Here is an 18773-nt window from a genome sequence, read left to right as displayed (position 1 = left end):
AAGTTTTCATCTTTTTTCTTGCCGCCTCCGGCTAGCTATAGCTGTTAGTTAACTCACCTGTTTTTATGACTTAAAGAAGGTGATTGTCGGGGAGTTTCATGTGAAGACTTGAGGAGCTGCTCATATACTGTACTTAGTTTGGACTCTTTGAGGTGAAGCTGTGGTGTTGGGCAGGATAATGGAGTTCACCTACGTCTGTTTCCTCACCGCTGCACTGATGTTAATGCAACAGCACCAAGGTAAGGACACGTTTTTTTTGGGGGTATAATGTTAAAAGGGAAGAAGAAAATAAAGAAATGTATATCAATGTAGAACAGAGCATTTGGTTATTACCAGCTATACTTTCAGGTATTACTGTACCTTGAAAGGTTGACTGTACTTTGCATGGCAAGGTTATGTTTATTTGGCTCAAATTTCAACAACAAGGCAATTCAATGTGCTTTACATAAAGCAGTAGGCAGGTACACAAGGTACGTGGCATATAACAACTTAAGCCCTATACACTTAATGTATGACAGGAAGTGGCAATAGCTAATCTACAAGTTCACAGCGCATCATATAGCTATTTTTGACATTTTGTAAACTTTTGGAAAATCATTTTATATCAATTTTAGTTTATAAAAAAAAAATCAGTGTTAAAATAGAAGAAGAGGTAAGATGAATTCCTGGGATGGCCACATAAAGAGCAATTCACTATCTCACTCCCCCATTGGAGCATTTTTGGGGAATGAATATTCAGTATACACCTTTATTACTAGGCAATTTGTATTTGATATTTGTCACAGATATATCAGTACCACTGCATTCCTACTGTGCACAACTCGTTTTATCAAAACAAACTTGCACCATTTGAAAAAAAGAGTTTTACTTACTTGACAGAATTCACATTTGATACGTTTAACCTTAAATCTTAAGCTCCAAGTCCTAAGCCTAAAACAACGTCTCGCAAAGTCACTTTCTTCAGTATTTCCATACTTGTGAAGCTGTTTGCTTTTCACAAAGATACAGTAAGCAATACCAGTGCACCCTCACTCACCTCACCCCTCATGTACTGCAAATGCACAAGGAATGCATACATATCTTCCATTTCATCCTGTGGATCTAACTGTACGCCTTGTAACGTACAGTTAAGATCTCCCAGGATCAAATGTAAAATGTAATGTAGCCCGTTAAAGGGTGGCTCAGCCAATTAGCGTGTGCATTAACTACTTGAGGCACATGAGTTGGGGTAACATGCAGCTTACAAACCTCATGTTAATTATCTGGGCTCAAATCTGCTTCAAAACCAAAGCAGAAAAAACAAACCATCGCTGTTGGGCGGGAACCTCGTATGTCGTGTGTATATGGTTGTGTTAACGCCAGGGATTCGAACCCTACAGTACATGGTCTCCCGCGTGGAAAGCCAACAACTTAGCCACTAGCCTAAAGGGGAGATATTAGCCTTTTGGCCATCTGAGCCACTATACTGCTACAGTTGTATTTGTATGTTGTGTGTAATGCAGGGGTCTTCAACGTTTTCTGACCAAGGACCCCTTGGCTGAGAGAGAGAAGAAGCAGGGACCCCCACTACATATTGTATACGATTGTGTTGTAAATTAAACATTTTCATAGATTTCTTAGACAGCTTCATAGACTTTGACAACACTATCATCAGTGTAGGTTCGATTAATGTGTATTTCCAGACATTTAACCACTTGAACCGTCAATACCTCTTTGCCAAAAATAGCAGATCTACAAGCTCACAACGCCTCGCACTGCGAGGCGTGAGCTTGTAGATCGGCTATGTTTACCCAATGTTCCACTCAGAATAGGGATGCTGGGGTTCAAGTGGTTCATGTACAAAACATGATCCTATCACACAAAGATTTGGCGGCCCCCCCTGTAGTAACTCTGGGGACCCCCTAGGGGTCCCTGACCCCCTGCTGAAGACCCCTGGTGTAATGGATAGTGGAGTGAACAGTTGGGTGTCTGGTCTGCTAGTTAGACAGCTAACGTCTGCGATGACGTCGTGTTGGAACAGTGCATGAAGACGAACGCTCCATGGTGTAACCGTACGTCTGCCTGGCCCGGAGAGGAACTCGTCTCTCAGCCTCGTGATCCGTCTCTGTCACCCTGACATCTCCTCTGCTTTCTCTGGCGGGGTTTCGTTTTGTTGTCGCACGCATATGCAGTCATTAACCCGTCAAAACCGGGAAAGCGTCCGTGCCGTCTATAGATTTTAACCACTTTAAACATTATCTTATACTTTGGCCATTCAAAAATATAGCAGATATACAAGCGAGTGACTTCGTGCCGTGCTACGACGTTGTAGATCTGCTATTCGTGAAAATGTGTGCAAATCTCAAATCTTTGCTTCTGAGGGTACCTGGAACAAAATATTTTTGAAATGGGGGTCCGCAGCCAAATACATATCATTTTGGGGGTCCTTGACATGAAAAAGTTTGAGCACCACTGATATAGCAACGTACATTTCTCCGAAAACTGTCAGGATTTAGAAGACATTTGTAGAAGCGGCCTTGCAGGACTTAATGGGTTAATTAGCTTTATTCTCTCTCTCTCTCTCTCTCTCTCTTTCTCTGTGTGTGTTGCGTTTCCTCTCTCTTCTCAGTCTCGCACATCTGCGGCCTATTAGTGTTGGCTATAGAAAACAGCACTTGTCTAAATCACAGGACTCCGACACAACAGTTTGTCTCTTCACGAGCACTTAGTGGACTAAATAAAAGCCAACTGCCTGTATAGTATAGCAGCTTGGAGGCTGCAGCTGGCACTGCGGTCACGCAAGCGGCGAACCTCTGAATATTTTGAATAATATGTCACCTTTTTTTCTCTCTTAACCGTCACATAACCATGTCATTTCGGAACGACCATTTTCTATGGTGAATGGCCTAGATTATTTTGCTCGGCAGCAGGCTAAAGCCACAGCGAAATGCACAGTAGCAGCTTGACTGGAGCAGATGGCGTGTATTAAGTGACTTGTCCAACAGCACTTCATCAGGAGTGTGTCAAGTGGAAGGGGAGCTTGTTTTCCGTCCTATACTGGACATCTACTTCCTGTCTCACCCGTGGTTGATGTTTTTTGTATGTTTTGGGGGCGGAAATTGTTAGCGTTGTAAATTTGAGATGTCTATGAGATGGTGCATGTATGTGCATAGACATACACATACACACATCTCACAGACATCTCAAATGTGTGCGTTTTCCAATTTGAGGAAAATCCTGCTGAATTTGACCACACTCCAGTGATTATATTGCAGTAGAACGGGGGGAGAATATGAGAGGAGTGAGAACTAGCTACTGTACAGTGTATTTTCTTAACCAACTTAACCACCTATTATTCATTGACTGGGGTCCCCCAGGGGTGTATTCGTGGTCCCCTCCTTTTTTCCCGCTACACCAAATCTCTTTGCCAAAAATCGCCAACCTATATCACTGACTTAATCACTAACACTACTTTTTTGAAAACTTGAAAATGTACGAACCTTTTTTCATTTTCTTTTTTTCATTTTGTGAAACGTTCTGACGTTTTTCAGATGGGGGGGGGGGTCTGTGGCCAAGTAGGTTACATCAAATTGGGGGGTCCTTGACATGAGAACCACTGACGACGTAACCGGTGTTGAGAGGTGCACATCCAGCAGTATAGTAGACGCGAAGGCTCCTGGCCGAAACCAGCTGCGAGGTCACAGATTAGGGATCTGATCCCCCCCCCCCCCCCCCCCCCCCCTTTAGCTAAACTTTAGCTTGGCAGACTCCGAGCATCCTCAGTGCGCCTGAACACAGGCTTTCTCTGTTGGAGTTTTTTTTTGTCTGCCTACCGGAGCCATTCATTTCTGACAGACGCATACCTATACATGGGCAGTGGCATTCACAGATAAAACACGCATGCATGCACACGTCGCTCATACGCACGCAGGAGTTGCTGGTGCATGCAAAACGTCAGTAAAAGCATACTGTATGCAGCATGCACACTTCTGTGAACATATTAACTTGCACGCAGACACCCATACACTGTGCACGGCCTATACACAACAAACTCACATATTGTTGCTGTCGGGCTGTGTGTTTTTTTTCTCGTAAATGAATGTCCTACTTGATCATACTACAGCCTCTCTCAAAAGTAGCAGATCCACAAGCTCGAAACCCGGCGCGAAGCAACGCGTTTTGAGCTTGTTAGATCTGCTAAATGTATTAATTTTTATCCTGAAAAGTAACATTTTTGGACACATGAGGTTTCCACTCGACAGAGACGATGTAGTATGATGAAACGGCAATTTAGCACGAACATGCGCGCGCACACACGCACACACACGCACACACACGCACGCACGCACACACACACACACACACACACACACACACACACACACACACACACACACACACACACACACACACACACACACACACACACACACACACACACACACACACACACACACACACACAGTGCATACCAGAACAGGGTGCATATCACATACCGCCACTTGGGCGGTCTAGAGAACGCAGGAATGTCTGCCGCTGCCCTCTGAGTAATTGAAGGTCCTTATTATTACATAAACAACTGAAACACAATAATAATAGCACCCAAACACTGAATTTATTAGCCAGAGCTGTTTTCCTAAAAACCTAACCAAAATATATTAGAAGTGGTTGAAAGTGTTTTAACGCCTTGGGAGACAATGAATGATAGCACTTCTTCAGTTTGGATCCTCTATAAAGAGCTAATGCAGGGGTCTCCACTATTTTGGCAAGGACCACCAAATAGCCATATATAGCTATAGCCTCTGACTGACCCCATTAACCCCCACCCCCCTCAACTATTATTTAGTGTAGGCTACTTGTTTAAAGGTAGGGTGTAAGATAGTCAAAATAAAAAGTGTTTTAACAGGTTAAAGCACTCTATCATGATAGTGTACATTGCTATAGAGTGTTTGTTCAGTAACAGGAGATCTCCCTGTCTCTCAAGCTCTTTAGTAAACGGAACATGCATTTTCTGGTGGTTTGCAAATTGCCAAATTTTCAACCAATCAAGAGAGAGTACCCATTTAACAGCTTCAACAATATGTTGTTCCTGTTACAATTTACTCTGCTCTACTATCAGCATACTTAGTCATTCAACACTTATTTTAACAAAGGAATATCACTGTAAACTGTAAAATGACAGTGTTTGTTTACATGGCTGACATGAATACGGCAAAAGAACAAGCGCCGCAAATTGATTGATTGATATGACTCAGGTGCGCACTCAGTCCAATGCAACAGTCTGTTCTACATAGCATGGTGATGGTCTGCTATCCAGAAATAACAGACCGCTGAATGCGCTGACTGACCAATCAGAATCGAGCATTCAACCAAGCCGTGTAAAAAGATGACATATGTTATCATACATATTACGCCACATGGCACCAGTGGTGTAAAGTAACTAAGTACATGTACTCAAGTACTGTACTTAAGTACAGTTTTGAGGCATCTCAGAGGCAAATATTGTACTTTTACTCCACTACAATTATTTGACAAACATTAGTTACTAGTTACTTTGCAATTATCAATTATTATATCATAAAACATACATTAACCACTTTAGCCCTATTTTATACATAGGCTATTTAAAAAGAGCAGATCTACAAGCTCACAACGCGTTGTTGTGAGCTTGTAGATCTGCTATTTTCAAACATTTTAGTACTTTTACTTTTGGTACTTTAAGTACATTTTTATACCAATACTTTTGTACTTTTACTCAAGTACATTTTGAATTCCGGACTTCCACTTGTAACGGAGTATTTCTATATTGCAGTATTGATACCTTTACTTAAGTAAAATATCTGGGTACTTTTTCCACCACTGCATGGCACCCTCTGGTGGCCCTCACGGGGGGCATCTTTGAAACCCACTGAGCTAGTAGTGAATGGCGCGAGTATAGGCTACTTCCAGAAATGAGATCACATCTTGAAATCCAGGTCTTTACAAAATGTTCATTTCAGAACAGTTAGTTTTGGACCAAGCTATAAAGCTAGAACTTAATTTGCCTTCAAACAGTGGAATATGAAACGATTTTTATTGTACCACTTTATTGTATCAACATTTACTATCATCATTTCAAGATGTGAGAAAACCTGTCCATGCTACACCATTCTCAGCTTTAAACTTTTGCTGAGTAGTTTAACAAAGAACTGACTGTTGTTCTCTCTCAGAAGTAGATATTATTTTTTTAGTAGCCTAATTGTATCAGATTTAAAGAGCTGGTGCCATGTTTTTGCACTTTTTCTGTTTTTCATGTGGCTATGATGTTGATAGAACTTCATTAAGCCCCCCGGTGGTGGTTTTATGGTGTTTTATGTCTTCTCTGACTATTTGGAGTTTCTTCCTGGAGGCTGAAACCTTGAGGGTCAAACGTGCCAATAGAGAAACAGCGCTTTAGTGACATAGTAAAAACATACCCTCCCCCTCATTATAATAACACAACAGGTGTGGGCATGAGGAGGAGGAGGGACTAGGACAGGTGGGTGGTGCTAAGGTGGTGGAGGAGGTGCTAAGGTGAGAACCAGGTATACTTGGTTCTCACCTTAGCACCTTGGCGTGTCCACATAAAAACATAATTTTAACAATTTCTGTACACTTTTTTGAAAAAAATCTCCTAGTATAACCATAATACCTGATGATTATGTTTTAGGGGGGGATCACTGAAAATCACGGCACCCCGCCTTTAACTTGCTGTACCAACACACTGCTATTTCGTTGAATTTCGTATTTCAAAGCAAAGCAGCCAACATGGTGTTTGTCATGGCTCAGTTTTTGATTGTTTTTAGAGCTGCAACTATCGATACATTTCTTAGCAATGATTTTTATTAAAAATCAAACTTTTTTGTAATCGATTAAATTGATTAGTTCTATTAACTGTTGAACCTATAATTGTTTATATCAACGTTTCCTGGATCAGTGCCCACTTGAAAATCTTTTTTTTCTTTTTTTACGATTTTTTAACCCTATTTTTTTCACCCCGTGCCAAAGCTTGGAATCCTGGGCGCTACTGAGCTCATGCTTCCTTCAACGCACGAGGAGTTAACAGACCCCCACTTGAAAATCTTGAAGTGGTTTATATAAACAGTGGACTTTTCTTTACCATTTATCCGATCTAGTACTACTACAAGGAGTTCTACTTAGGAGGAGAGCTACTGAGCTGCGTGGTAGTAGGGCTTCGGTGCATTTTGTCAAGGCCACAAGGCATCCCCCATTCTAGGGATCAAACTTTGGAACTTTCCGGTTATCCTTCTACAGTATGCAATCTGCTACCGCCTGCCGTGTGTTTGAGCAAAAACACACAAACAGTGCAGGTCTTAAGTCTCTGTGACTCAACCCACTGGGGACCTGCTAATGGAGGTTGGAGGAGTGTGGACGGGGACAACTCAGCTGGGCTGGTGGTTTATGTGAGGTCACAGCCGCAACCTGCCTTCGTTAAAGTTCTGAGAGCCAGCCATCGGAAGCTGCTTCCGCCCACACACAAACACACATGCATATACGCACGCACACGCACGCACACGCACATACAAAGCACATAATCATAAACATTTATGCACACAAAATACATCCAAATAAACACAAGCTTACAGTACATGCAGTACTCCACACACACACACACACACACACACGATACATAGCCGACATACACAGGCACGAATACCTTACAAGCAATACACAAAAACAGAAAAACATTCTTACACACACACACACACACACACACACACACACACACACACACACACACACACACACACACACACACACACACACACACACACACACACACACACACGGATTAAAGACGTCCACAAATTTGCCATTTGTAGCATTCAAAGTCAAGCCACAGTCAGCTTTCTTCCCATTTAGCGAAGAATGGTTTCATTAAATTGCTTTTGCATGTGCAATTACACAGTAGATTAAAAGGCACGCTGGTAACAATTAAACCTAATGCACTTTTATAGGAGCCACTATTTGTATACTTTGTATGTATGCCATTGCTTTATGCGTACAGGTGCAAGTAAACCATTTTTCCTTTTTCTCAGATTAACTTTCCACTGCTATAATATCATTTATGAAAGATTCCAAAGCATAATTTGATATGTTTTTTTCCATCTATAATGCTTTGTATGGACCATGTGGTCTGGTTAATAGATGCTAAGCATTCATATAATTCAAATCCACATACAGTAAGAATTGTCAAAAGTTCTTAATAACGTCCGACCCAACTCCATACTGCCATTTTTTTTAATGTTCTATAGGGAAATCTTTCTTTCTTTCTTTCGTACCATAATGGAACAGTTTGCCATGTTGGGAACCATGATGACGGTACAGATGTGACATTCCAAAGCTTCAAAGAGCCTTCCATTGGAACATCAGTGGATAGTCCAAGCCTTGTCACGGAGAACAGGGGGGCATTTGCCAGGTGTTAAATGCTGCCAGGTGTGAATTGGCCTAATTTCACACCTGGCACATCAAGCATGGATAGATAGATAGATAGATAGATAGATAGTTAGTTTACACTTATGTATACATTTGGAGATTTAAAACAATGCAGAAACTGTCATTGTCATACAACTATCCTCAGTAACATGGATTATAATCAATAATAACAATCTAAATGAATTCCTTCCAGTCTATTCTAGCTCCGTGCTGGGCGCCACAGCGGAGGAGGGCTCCCTCGCGCAGCTCGCCCACGCGGCCCAGCGGCGCGTGAAGAGGTGTTCCTGCGAGAGCCACAAGGACAAGGAGTGTGTCTACTTCTGTCACATCGGCATCGTCTGGGTCAACACCCCAGAGTGAGTCTCTTCTTTTTATTATACACATTTTCCTATAATGTATTCCACCTTGATTAGTGTACAGTGGATGGTTAATCGCTTTCAACTTGTCGTCCCTATTTTGGGCATGACATCATTGGCTAAAAGTAAAAAATCACACCCTGTGTGAAGGAAGCGGTGCCTTTGGGGCGGGCCTTAACTCATTTCAGTTCGTCCCTATTGGTGGTCTGAGTCCACTTACCAGATTTGTACTTGGTAGCATGCTGCAAACTGGAGTTATAGCTGTTTAAAATCCCGTGCTCATCCCGTGCTCATACGGGCGCTGGGGGTCCCTGGACCCCTCTTTGATAACTTCATCAATTCATGCTCGTGCCTATTGGTGGTGTAAGTCCACATACCAAATTGGTGGCATGCTGCAAACTGGAGTTATAGCTGTTTAAAATCCCGTGCTCATCCCGGGCTCATACACCGTGTTCATCCCGGGCTAATACGGACACACACACAGACACAGAGTAAAAGCCAAGTGTAGAGCGGTTGGCACCGCTAAAACATGTAAAAGGTTGAAAATTGTAAGACTCACAAGCTCACGTTGCATCACGAGGTGACGCATTGTGAGCTTGTACGTGGCTATTTTCACTATCCAACACACAGTTGTGACCAGCACTAGGTAGTGTAGGGTTGTGATCTTGATGATAGAAACTCTACACGCTCTTCTGCAACAGTGCTTAGGACTATATATCCCTTTCTTTAAAGATACATTGACCATAGTCAAATGGCAGCCATTTTGCTCATGGTTGTAAAAACGATTCAACGTCCGGTTGTAAATGACGGGGTTGTCAGACACAGCCAGGAGGGTCAAAAGTGACATTGGGTGATGAGCAGCGCTTCTCTCCAAAAGTTGAACTATCTTCAGCTTGAAGCGCCCAATGTGGTGTGCCAAAAAAATGCTGGACGCCGAGAGCTCTGAAGCACGATGTTCAATGCTGGGAAGACCATTTCTATGGTCTTTAGAAATGGGTAGTAGAAAAGCGCTGGGCAGCTCAAAAAACACCCACCATCCCTAAGGATGGTGGGTGTTTTAAAAATAAAAACACACCGGTCCATATGCAGCCTCTTCCACTTTTTCAACAGGGAGTCTGTTTGGCAACATTTTACCAGCATTTGGTAGTTGTTAAATTCCCATCCAACCCGGCTTTCTCTTCCTAAACCACCTGCGGTACTGGCATGGGAATGATTGCTTTCCTCGTTCTCTCTTTAATCCCGGGAAAGCCGCTCACCGTCTGCGAAAAGAGTTTCATTCCAAAACGAGATGTTTACCAATTGAACAAATGAGAAGCAAACGCTCATAGAGAAAGAGGACAAGCATGACGGAAATATTACACGCCGTGGTTATTATCCAAGAGTTGTCATCTGTACAAAATGGCATCGCTTCATAAAATGTCATGTTGTATAAAACATCTGTATGAAGATTTCCTACCTGGATGAACTTTTCCACTTGAATTTGTATTTGTATTGTTTGCAGATTACATGGATGTTTTGTGCCACTGCCAAACATGATGAAAGTGAAATTCATCAGTTCATAATTATTTTCTTCAGTATTATTGTATTACCAAAGATGTGTTAACTTTTAATGTAACACAGTAAAATCTACGAATTGAACCAAATGGACCCTTAGGGCACGATCACACCGCACTTTTATTGTACCTATGGAGCGGAATCTGCCAATGCTTTGTCAATGCAAATGCGTGGATTCGAGTGAAAGATGCCCAAGACCATGAATCCACACATTTGCATTGACAAAGCATTGGCAGATTCCGCCCCATAGGCCCTTACTGCTGCATTTGGCTCCAGTTAAATTAATCCTGAGGATTTTACTCCGCAGCAGTTTCCTAGAAAGGGGAGGTGTCCATTTATTTTTTTAAATCCCATCTTGGAACTCCTCAAATTGCTGGCAATTAAATTCATTTTAGTTCAGTGTGCACAAGCAATGAGTAAGCGGTTAGATGTGGCGGCACTAATATGAAAGCGCACCTTTTCTAACGAAGGGTAATTTCTTCCATGTTTCCTCTAAATGGTCCCCTTAAACCTTTTAACCGGGTTTAACGCTAAACCACCAAAGGAAACCACGGTGACTCGGGTCTGAAATCACTGTGACTGTGCCCTGAACAATAAATCTAATGCCCACAATGTGTCTCTCTCTGTCTCTTTCAGTCATGTCTCACACCATTTTCTTTTCAATTACCAATTTTCTTTTCTTTTTCTTTCTTGACACAATTATGAAGATGTCGACTTGGTGTCTGCCCTATAGACTTTGATGTGCTGGTCACCCAGTTATTTTTGACCTAGCATTTCATCTAGTGACTGTCTTTTACGTTCTCTATCTCGCTCTCTAAAAAGTACAATACATTGGTGGAAGAAGTACTCTCTGTCTCTGTCTCTGTCTCTGTCTCTGTCTCTTTCTCTGTCTCTGTCTCTCTCTGTCTGTCTCTCTCTGTCTCTCTGTCTCTCGTTCTATCTCTTTCTCTCTCTCTCTCTCTCTCTCTCTCTCTCTCTCTCTCTCTCTCTCTCTCTCTCTCTCTCTCTCTGTACACATTCAATTTGTATTGGCATCAAAATATACATACAGTACCAAACATAAGAGCAGAATAGCCCATTTCACAATATTATTTTTGGATCGTAATTGGTAATGGATTACTATCACTTTAATGTCGCAGCTGGGGCTGATTTTAATTGTTGTTAATTCATTTTAATGTGTTCTGTTGCATAACCTTTAATAATACATCATAAGTTATATTTTAATGTACCTTTTGTAATTAATAATCTAAATCAACTATAGTAACTAAAGCTGTCAAACAATTATAGTGGAGTAAAAAGAACAATATTTGCCTCTATGGAGTAGGATAGACGTGATTGAATACCTTTTTTAACAATTTGCCAAAAAAAAGCACAGAAAGTACAGCTTAATACAAAATACAATGCTAAAAGGATTGAACCCAAGAAAGGAAATATATAGACTATATAAACGTATATAGAGTATAAAGTAATGGATATGTTCAAGTCAAATAAAAGTGCAGCAGAATTGTACTTAAGCACAGTACATGAATAAAAGCACTTACCGTAGCTACTTTTCACCTCTGTCTATTTATACACTGTATAAATAGAAATGATAGAGAAAGATTACAGGAGATAACAAGGGATAGAAAAGAGGTGTCACTGAAATAGCACAGTGGTTGAGAGCCAAAAACAGCCCCTAAATCACCAAGACCCCCTTAATTGTAATGTTGTTGGCTCCAAACATAGCACTGTGGTAACAGGGTGTGCAATCTTCTCCTCTTCATCATAAAGTGCTTCTTACCAGTCGTGGTTGATACCTAGCATGACTAACTACCCACCACGTTCTCTGTTCTAGAGGGGCCTTTATCTGTTTTGGGCCCCTTTACAGCGGGCAGGGACAAAAATATGGTTATTTGTTTCAAAGCTTTGTACAGTCAAAGTAAGTAATATACTATTCACCAATACACCTGAGTAGAGTTTTACCAAAGGAAGATGTATCATAGTTCAGCACAGTTCAGATCATTTCAGGATTCACGGCTGATCTACACCAGACAATTTTCACACACCAGACAATTTTCACACACTCGCATATACGCACACACACACTTGTAGGCCGATACACCAGACTTTTCAAAGCGAGCATATGCGTGGTGCGTACAGCGCGTTTGTTTAGATCCAATTGTTTATCAATGATATCGGCTACTACACCAGGCGCGCGGATACGTGAGTCCCGCATACGCAGACTTTTAAAATAGGACTGGATAGTCCTATTTTAAAGTCTGCGTATGAGGGACTCGCGTATCTGAAAAGTCTGGTGTAGATCGGCCGTCAGGCGTGTGTGCGTGTGTGTGCGCGCGCGCGTGTGTGTGTGTGTGTGTGTGTGTGTGTGTGTGTGTGTGTGGAGACATGGCAACAGGCCTAGTGTCAAGCATTCATAACCTGATTACTTGGGGAAATCAGGATATGTCAAGTTGTCAAGTTTTTTAGTTTTGGTTTGTAGATGTACAATGGCTGCACATACAAAGCAAAGGATGCAAAGCAAACGGGGAGAAACGAGGTGAGAAGATAAACACCAGGGACGTTCAACAGACTTGTTTTTACCGTGTTCTCTCACGCCAACATGGCCCAGCGGGCAAAATAAATACGTGTACTGTACTGTATAGCCTAGAGAGAGGAGGGTGGGGGGGGATTGATGGTGCAAGCCTTAAATAGAGTTACGTGAGAAATAGATTTTTACAAAAGTACAAAAAAAATAAGAAGTTTTTAATTAAAAAAAGTGGGTTAGAAAGCCGAGAGGCGGGTGGGGGTGGTTGATGATGGTGGTGGAGGTTGATTGAAAGGGGAGGAAGGAGTTCCGGATGAAAGGGTATCGCTTTGACACCGGCCATAAACCCTGTATGGGGCCCAGATGTGTCACAGTTTGATCAAACTATCCACAGACATACAGAACCCCTTCAAGGATGCCGCGTACATATCCATCCTCGACTCCGACTGCTCTGCCCTCAGCCCTGGTGTTCGACAAAAGGTTTATGGCAATGTCTACTCCTTACTCTGGCACGCTGGCACGCAACGGTGTTGCTTGCCGAAAATAACCGATCTGTAAGCTAACAACACGAAGCGGGGCCACAAACAACCGCGTCGCGTTGTTAGCCTGTAGATTGTTTCTTTTCGGCAAGCGATGAGTCCATTAATGATGTATAAGTCAAGCTTAAGAGTGTCCTATGATAAATGCGTATACACAGATACTGTGAAGTGCGCATACACATATGGATAACATCTAAGTAGGACCCGTGCACACAACACCTGCACCTTCAAACGCCTAAACGTGTGCTATGACTATTTGTTATTTCTCTACAGTATAGGTTACATCCGGCTTACTATTGCTGCCATTCTTAATTATGCCTTTGTTATTGTTGTTATCGCTTCTACAAGATGGAGGAACCAAAACAAAATAATGTGTCTTCTTGTCTACTCGTATATATAAGATGTAAGAAGGAGCACACTTCATCTATTATAAACCTTATCGTCACACGTTCGGCGGCTGTTCCTCACTAATGCTCATAAGAGGGCACCAATTTCTGTACTTGCTCTGTGTCTCAGAGTTGGGCTGTGAACGGCTCAAAAATATGCCTACTAATGACGACATCGGTACGCAGGTTTGGTCATTTAGTGTTTTGCCAATTAATTGGGGGCCCAAAAAAAGAGAAGTTACAGGAGCGTTACTGGTATCCCTCAAACCACCGGTGCTCATGGAAGGGGATAATATTCAGGAGAGAGGAAAAATAATGTCAAAAGGGCATAACAAATCCAGGTCCAGGCACTCAAGGTGGATTTTACAAATAAAAGGCCTTTATTATATTTGGGCTAGAGACATTAAAATACCAACGCTTGCACATTCTTCAGGGTGTAGTAGTGAAACAAAGCTACTCTGTGTGTCTTTGGTGTATTTTAATGTCTCTAGTCCAAATATAATAAAGGCCTTTTTTTTGTAAAATCAACTTTGAGTAGGCTACCTGGACCAGGATTTTTTGTAATGCCCTTTTGACATATTTCTTCCTATCCCCGATTGGGGGCCCACTTGCAATACCCTCACGGCCCAACAGTGTGCCCCGGCCCCACAGGTTGGCAATCGCTGGCCTAAACGGTCAATTGAATCCACACGGTTTGAACGCGCGAGGGGAAGAAGGTGTTAAACCACACGTGTCACTGCATGGGGTTATCCTGCACATGTTGGCTGGAATTGTGGCTGCGATGCCTCCAGACCTCTTCTCTTCATCTTTTAGATTTTTTTACTTTTTCATTGACTTTTTCATTGATTTACTGACACGATGATGGTGATGATTGAGAGGCAGCAGAGGAATGTGCTGGTTGGAATTTTTAACTTGGTTCAGAGTCAGACAAAGGGTACATAATGGAGCAGTGGAGGTCCTAACCTTAGGGGTGTAGGCACATATGCAAAGGCCTTAATTCTAGCTTCTATATCCCTGTTTTGATACATTATGTAGTTTCATTACACCACTGGCATCTGCAAGCAGTTCCCCTCGTGGTGTTGTTAACCTAGCCCAGCATTCAGTGGCATCCCCCCTTTAAACCTCCCCAAGGCATATCAGGACTGGCTGTGGCTTTGAGCCAAGATGGCGGTCAGGCTGGCTCCAGTTGACATCAGAAGCAGGCTCATTCCCAGCGACTACAGAGACGTTATGGGGCTAGTAAAGGGAAACACTTGTCTGACTGCCTTAAGGGGGAGACCCTGAGTTTACGATGAGGTCATGGTTATTAGCCATACCAGCTGGATCATGTATGACGACATATGACGATTATTTACACTTTTAATTTGAGTTAAAACCTTATTTACAGAAAAATCCCTATTGTAAGAGCCATATTGGTATGACCTGAATTGATATTGGTATGACCTGTATTGGGTCACAGCCTGTAAGTAGGCTCTTTGATTTCACTGGGTAATTAAGCCTCAGCCTATGGGTTGCTCCCTTGTTATTTGATTAGTAACTCACCTAGTCTGGTGGGGTTTTCTGTTGGTTTATTAGAGTGAAGCCGTGTGGGGAGCAACAGAGTTTTTTGACCACACTTAAAATAAATAAGTTGTGTTAAGCACCTTTGTTGTTTTTTTACTGTCTCTGAGGACTTATTTTGTGCGTCAAGCTGATTGCTAAGGACTGTTACAAGTGCAATCTAACAAGGAAGAAAGAAGATTTCCACTTCACCTATTATTCTCAATATTAAAAAGTATTTCAGATATTGTTCCATCTCAGGGCGTCCTGATAAACAAGTGTTTAGGATGCAATACCACTTGGGGTCAAAATGCCCTCATCAGTGGGCTATACAAATAAAATTGCCTGGCCTTACCAACTGAGCTATATCCGGACACAGCCACTGGGCCATCTGTGTCCCTAACGGTTCCCAGGGTCAGATTGGGACACATTCCATAGGCTAAACTGTGTGTGAATGCAGATCTAATAGGTCTAGAGACAACAGTCCACACAGATTGACAGATAACAAGTTCAAACAAACAGATACTCTTAATGACGTGCGCTGTAACGTGCACTCACTCACTGTACAGACCCACTTTAAGCCATGAGCATTACAAGTCAAAACAAACTTTGCTGTCATGTCAGACATGATGTCAATATGCACTTGCACGACCAAAGTAGCCGTCACAGTGCACATAATCACACTATATCCAACTCACACAAAGGTTACTGCCGTTGAAACCGACATAGCTCAAGGTTTATACGTCATTTCACTGCATCTAACAGCAAAACATCTTGTCACGTGTTGATTTATGTTCTGCACCACCCTTTCTCTTTTCCCCCATCCACGTTCTTGATCTGTGAGCCAAGCGCCAAGCAATCAAGTTGACATGCTGGTCTGTCACTCACTGCATATAATCTACAATAATGGATCTTGTATCAATTATATAAACATGCGCATTTCATTTTAAAGATGAAAACAAAACAGCCCGCAAAATGTTTGTTTTCTCTACAATCAAGTTGACACACCCAAGGAAAAATCCCACCCCTCCCAAAGGCCGATCTAAGCCCGGTGGGTGTGAGGCATGTTGCTGTTATTGTTATTGCATCAAAAGTTTAGACAACATATTCCAAACAATCTCTGATCCAAAAAAAAACACTACATTGTGTAAATAAACCCTGCCAAAGCCTGAAGTGCATCAAAAAGCCAGCAGTAGAAAATAACCCACTTTTCTGACCCAAATACTGTAGTTAATAAAACATAAGATGCAAGACGAGTCTATGACGTCTACGGAGTGATATTTGAACTTGTTTCGAGAGGTAATACAGGTTTAAATTGGCCTGGAAACCAGACGAATCTGCCAGAACATAAAAAGAGAGCCCTCGCCTGATTAGTCTTGCCCCGCTTAGTCTGGATTAGTCTGGCCTCGCTCGATTGTGATTTAGCTGCCCCCGAAGTTGTGGGGCACCAATCAGGGCCCAGTATGCAAATATGGGCCGGGTTTATCACCAGAGGCATTTTTTTAATAAGACCCTTGGAAACAGGGGCGTAGCCACGGGTGGGCATAGGTAGGCCTGGGCCCACCCATTTCGTTTTTGTGCCCACCCAAAATTTGTATTTATTTTTTTAATATCATATTCAGCCATTTTGATAACAGTGTATATATACTGTAGGTATCCGAAATCCGTAACATAATAATATAATATATAATTGTAATAATAATTCTGACGACTTCGCTGTTCTGTGTCCCAGTCAGGTGGTTCCTTACGGAGTGGGTTCTGTCAACATCAGAGTGAGGAGGGAACTGGGCAGATGTCAGTGTTCTAACACACACGATGCAGCGTGTACACACTTCTGCTCTGCCCTGCAGACGCATACAGAGTAAGAGCACACACACACACACACACACACACACACACACACACACACACACACACACACACACACACAGATTCAGAAGTGTTTTATTTTTCTCTTTCACTTTGGTATTTAAAGGTAGGGTAAGTGATATCTTTTTTGTATTATTTATTATTATTTTATGTTTTTTTTTTCTTTGTTAAAAGGTTAAAGTACTATATTCTGATAGTAATCATTGCTACAGAGCGTTTGTTCGGTCACAGGGGTCTCTCCAGCTCTTTAGTAAACAGAATTTAAGTACATTTTCAGGTAGGGGACAACATGTAAGCCAATCAGGAGAGAGCACTGAAAATGCATTTTCTGTTTAATAAAGAGCTGGAGAGACATGGGAGACTCCTTTTACTGAACACACACTCTATAGCAATGAGTACTATCAGAATATAGAGCTATTTAACACGTATTTTAACAAAAGGAAATCACTTACCCTACCTTTTAAGCTCTCTCTTTTAAAAGTTGATTTTTTATTTTTCCCCCTATCTAGAGGGGAGAACGAGTCAGTCGAGAGGAAGACAGCCAAACAACGGAAGAAACACAAGTCTGCGTTCTGGCAAACAAGGAACCGACGCTCACTCAACAAACACCAGACCTGAAACGATGGCGTACAGGAGAGGACAGGGAGGAGGCACCAATAAGTGATGAGGTGGCCATTTTGAATTCTCTGGAAACAAAGAGAGACATGTAATTTGATTGGCAGGTTTAGTTTGCACAGATGCTGGTTTGGACATGACAATGAAGCGGGTTCCTCCGTACTCGTGAAGTACTCATGAAGTTTGTTTTTAGAATAGGAGTTCTGACTGAAGACGTTTTGTGAAGTATTTGCCACGCCGTCCGGGTCGTTGCTGCTCTGTTTGCCTCGAAGCAGAACTTCAAGAAGACTTTTGTCCCGAAGCAGGAACGTCGGTTTGCAGCAAATGTGTGAATCACAGCAGATAAAATATACTGACAAACTAATTTATAATAAAACGCAGAACAATGTAAAGTGTACAGTATGAAAGAAAGCAAGGGGTATGGTGCAGAGAGTGGCTGCCTGCAAGTACTTTCTAATTCGGTTATTTTGTTTCATTTCAAGGACCCCCACTGAGCTATGCATTAAGCCCACGGAACCCCCATAACTCCAAGAGTGTAGTCTAGGGCCTAATTCATTGTATACTTCTTCGACAAATGGCAAAAACAGCCGATCTACAAGCTCACGATACGTTAGATCGTGCCACGTTGTGAGCTTGTAGATTTGCTATTTTCTCTATTTTTGAATTGGGAGGAAGAAAAACTCCCGCACACCACCTTCAAATGCAAAACATCTTGTAAAAAGGGACTTTTACAATAATAGTGGCTTACAGTGTTCCTGTTAGCAGCATTAAGAAGCTATTAAGTTATTTGTTTTTTGGTATTTACAAATGACATGTGTGGATCAAACACTGTTGATCATGTAAAAATATTCAAATGATGGGTCAAGATGTCGTATTGCAACAAAAGGCTCAACCTCAGTATTTATACAGTATTGTATACAGCTGTACATTATTATTA

General features: G+C 41.9%; 1 protein-coding gene across 1 annotated transcript; it reads left to right on the top strand.

Annotated features, from left to right (window-relative positions):
- Positions 1–130: 130 nt before the first annotated feature.
- Positions 131–18654, top strand: LOC311063566 (endothelin-2). The gene is made up of 4 exons (XM_084083055.1): positions 131–239; positions 8648–8810; positions 17085–17213; positions 17731–18654. The coding sequence occupies exons 1-4, from the start codon at positions 179–181 to the stop codon at positions 17837–17839; spliced, it is 462 nt and encodes a 153-aa protein (XP_083939181.1). The 5' UTR covers positions 131–178; the 3' UTR covers positions 17840–18654.
- Positions 18655–18773: the final 119 nt, after the last annotated feature.

Source organism: Gymnoscopelus microlampas, assembly GCF_963454915.1.
Source record: "Gymnoscopelus microlampas genome assembly, chromosome: 16".
Taxonomy (NCBI): domain Eukaryota; kingdom Metazoa; phylum Chordata; class Actinopteri; order Myctophiformes; family Myctophidae; genus Gymnoscopelus; species Gymnoscopelus microlampas.
This window is presented reverse-complemented; position numbering and strand designations above follow the sequence as displayed.

Excerpts from the sequence above, each read along its gene's own strand:
- LOC311063566 (XM_084083055.1), top strand. The coding sequence starts at position 179 with ATGGAGTTCACCTACGTCTGTTTCCTCACCGCTGCACTGATGTTAATG. Across the intron at positions 240-8,647 it reads GTTAATGCAACAGCACCAAG|TCTATTCTAGCTCCGTGCTG; the intron begins GTAAGGACACGT and ends AATTCCTTCCAG. Across the intron at positions 17,214-17,730 it reads GCCCTGCAGACGCATACAGA|AGGGGAGAACGAGTCAGTCG; the intron begins GTAAGAGCACAC and ends CCCCCTATCTAG.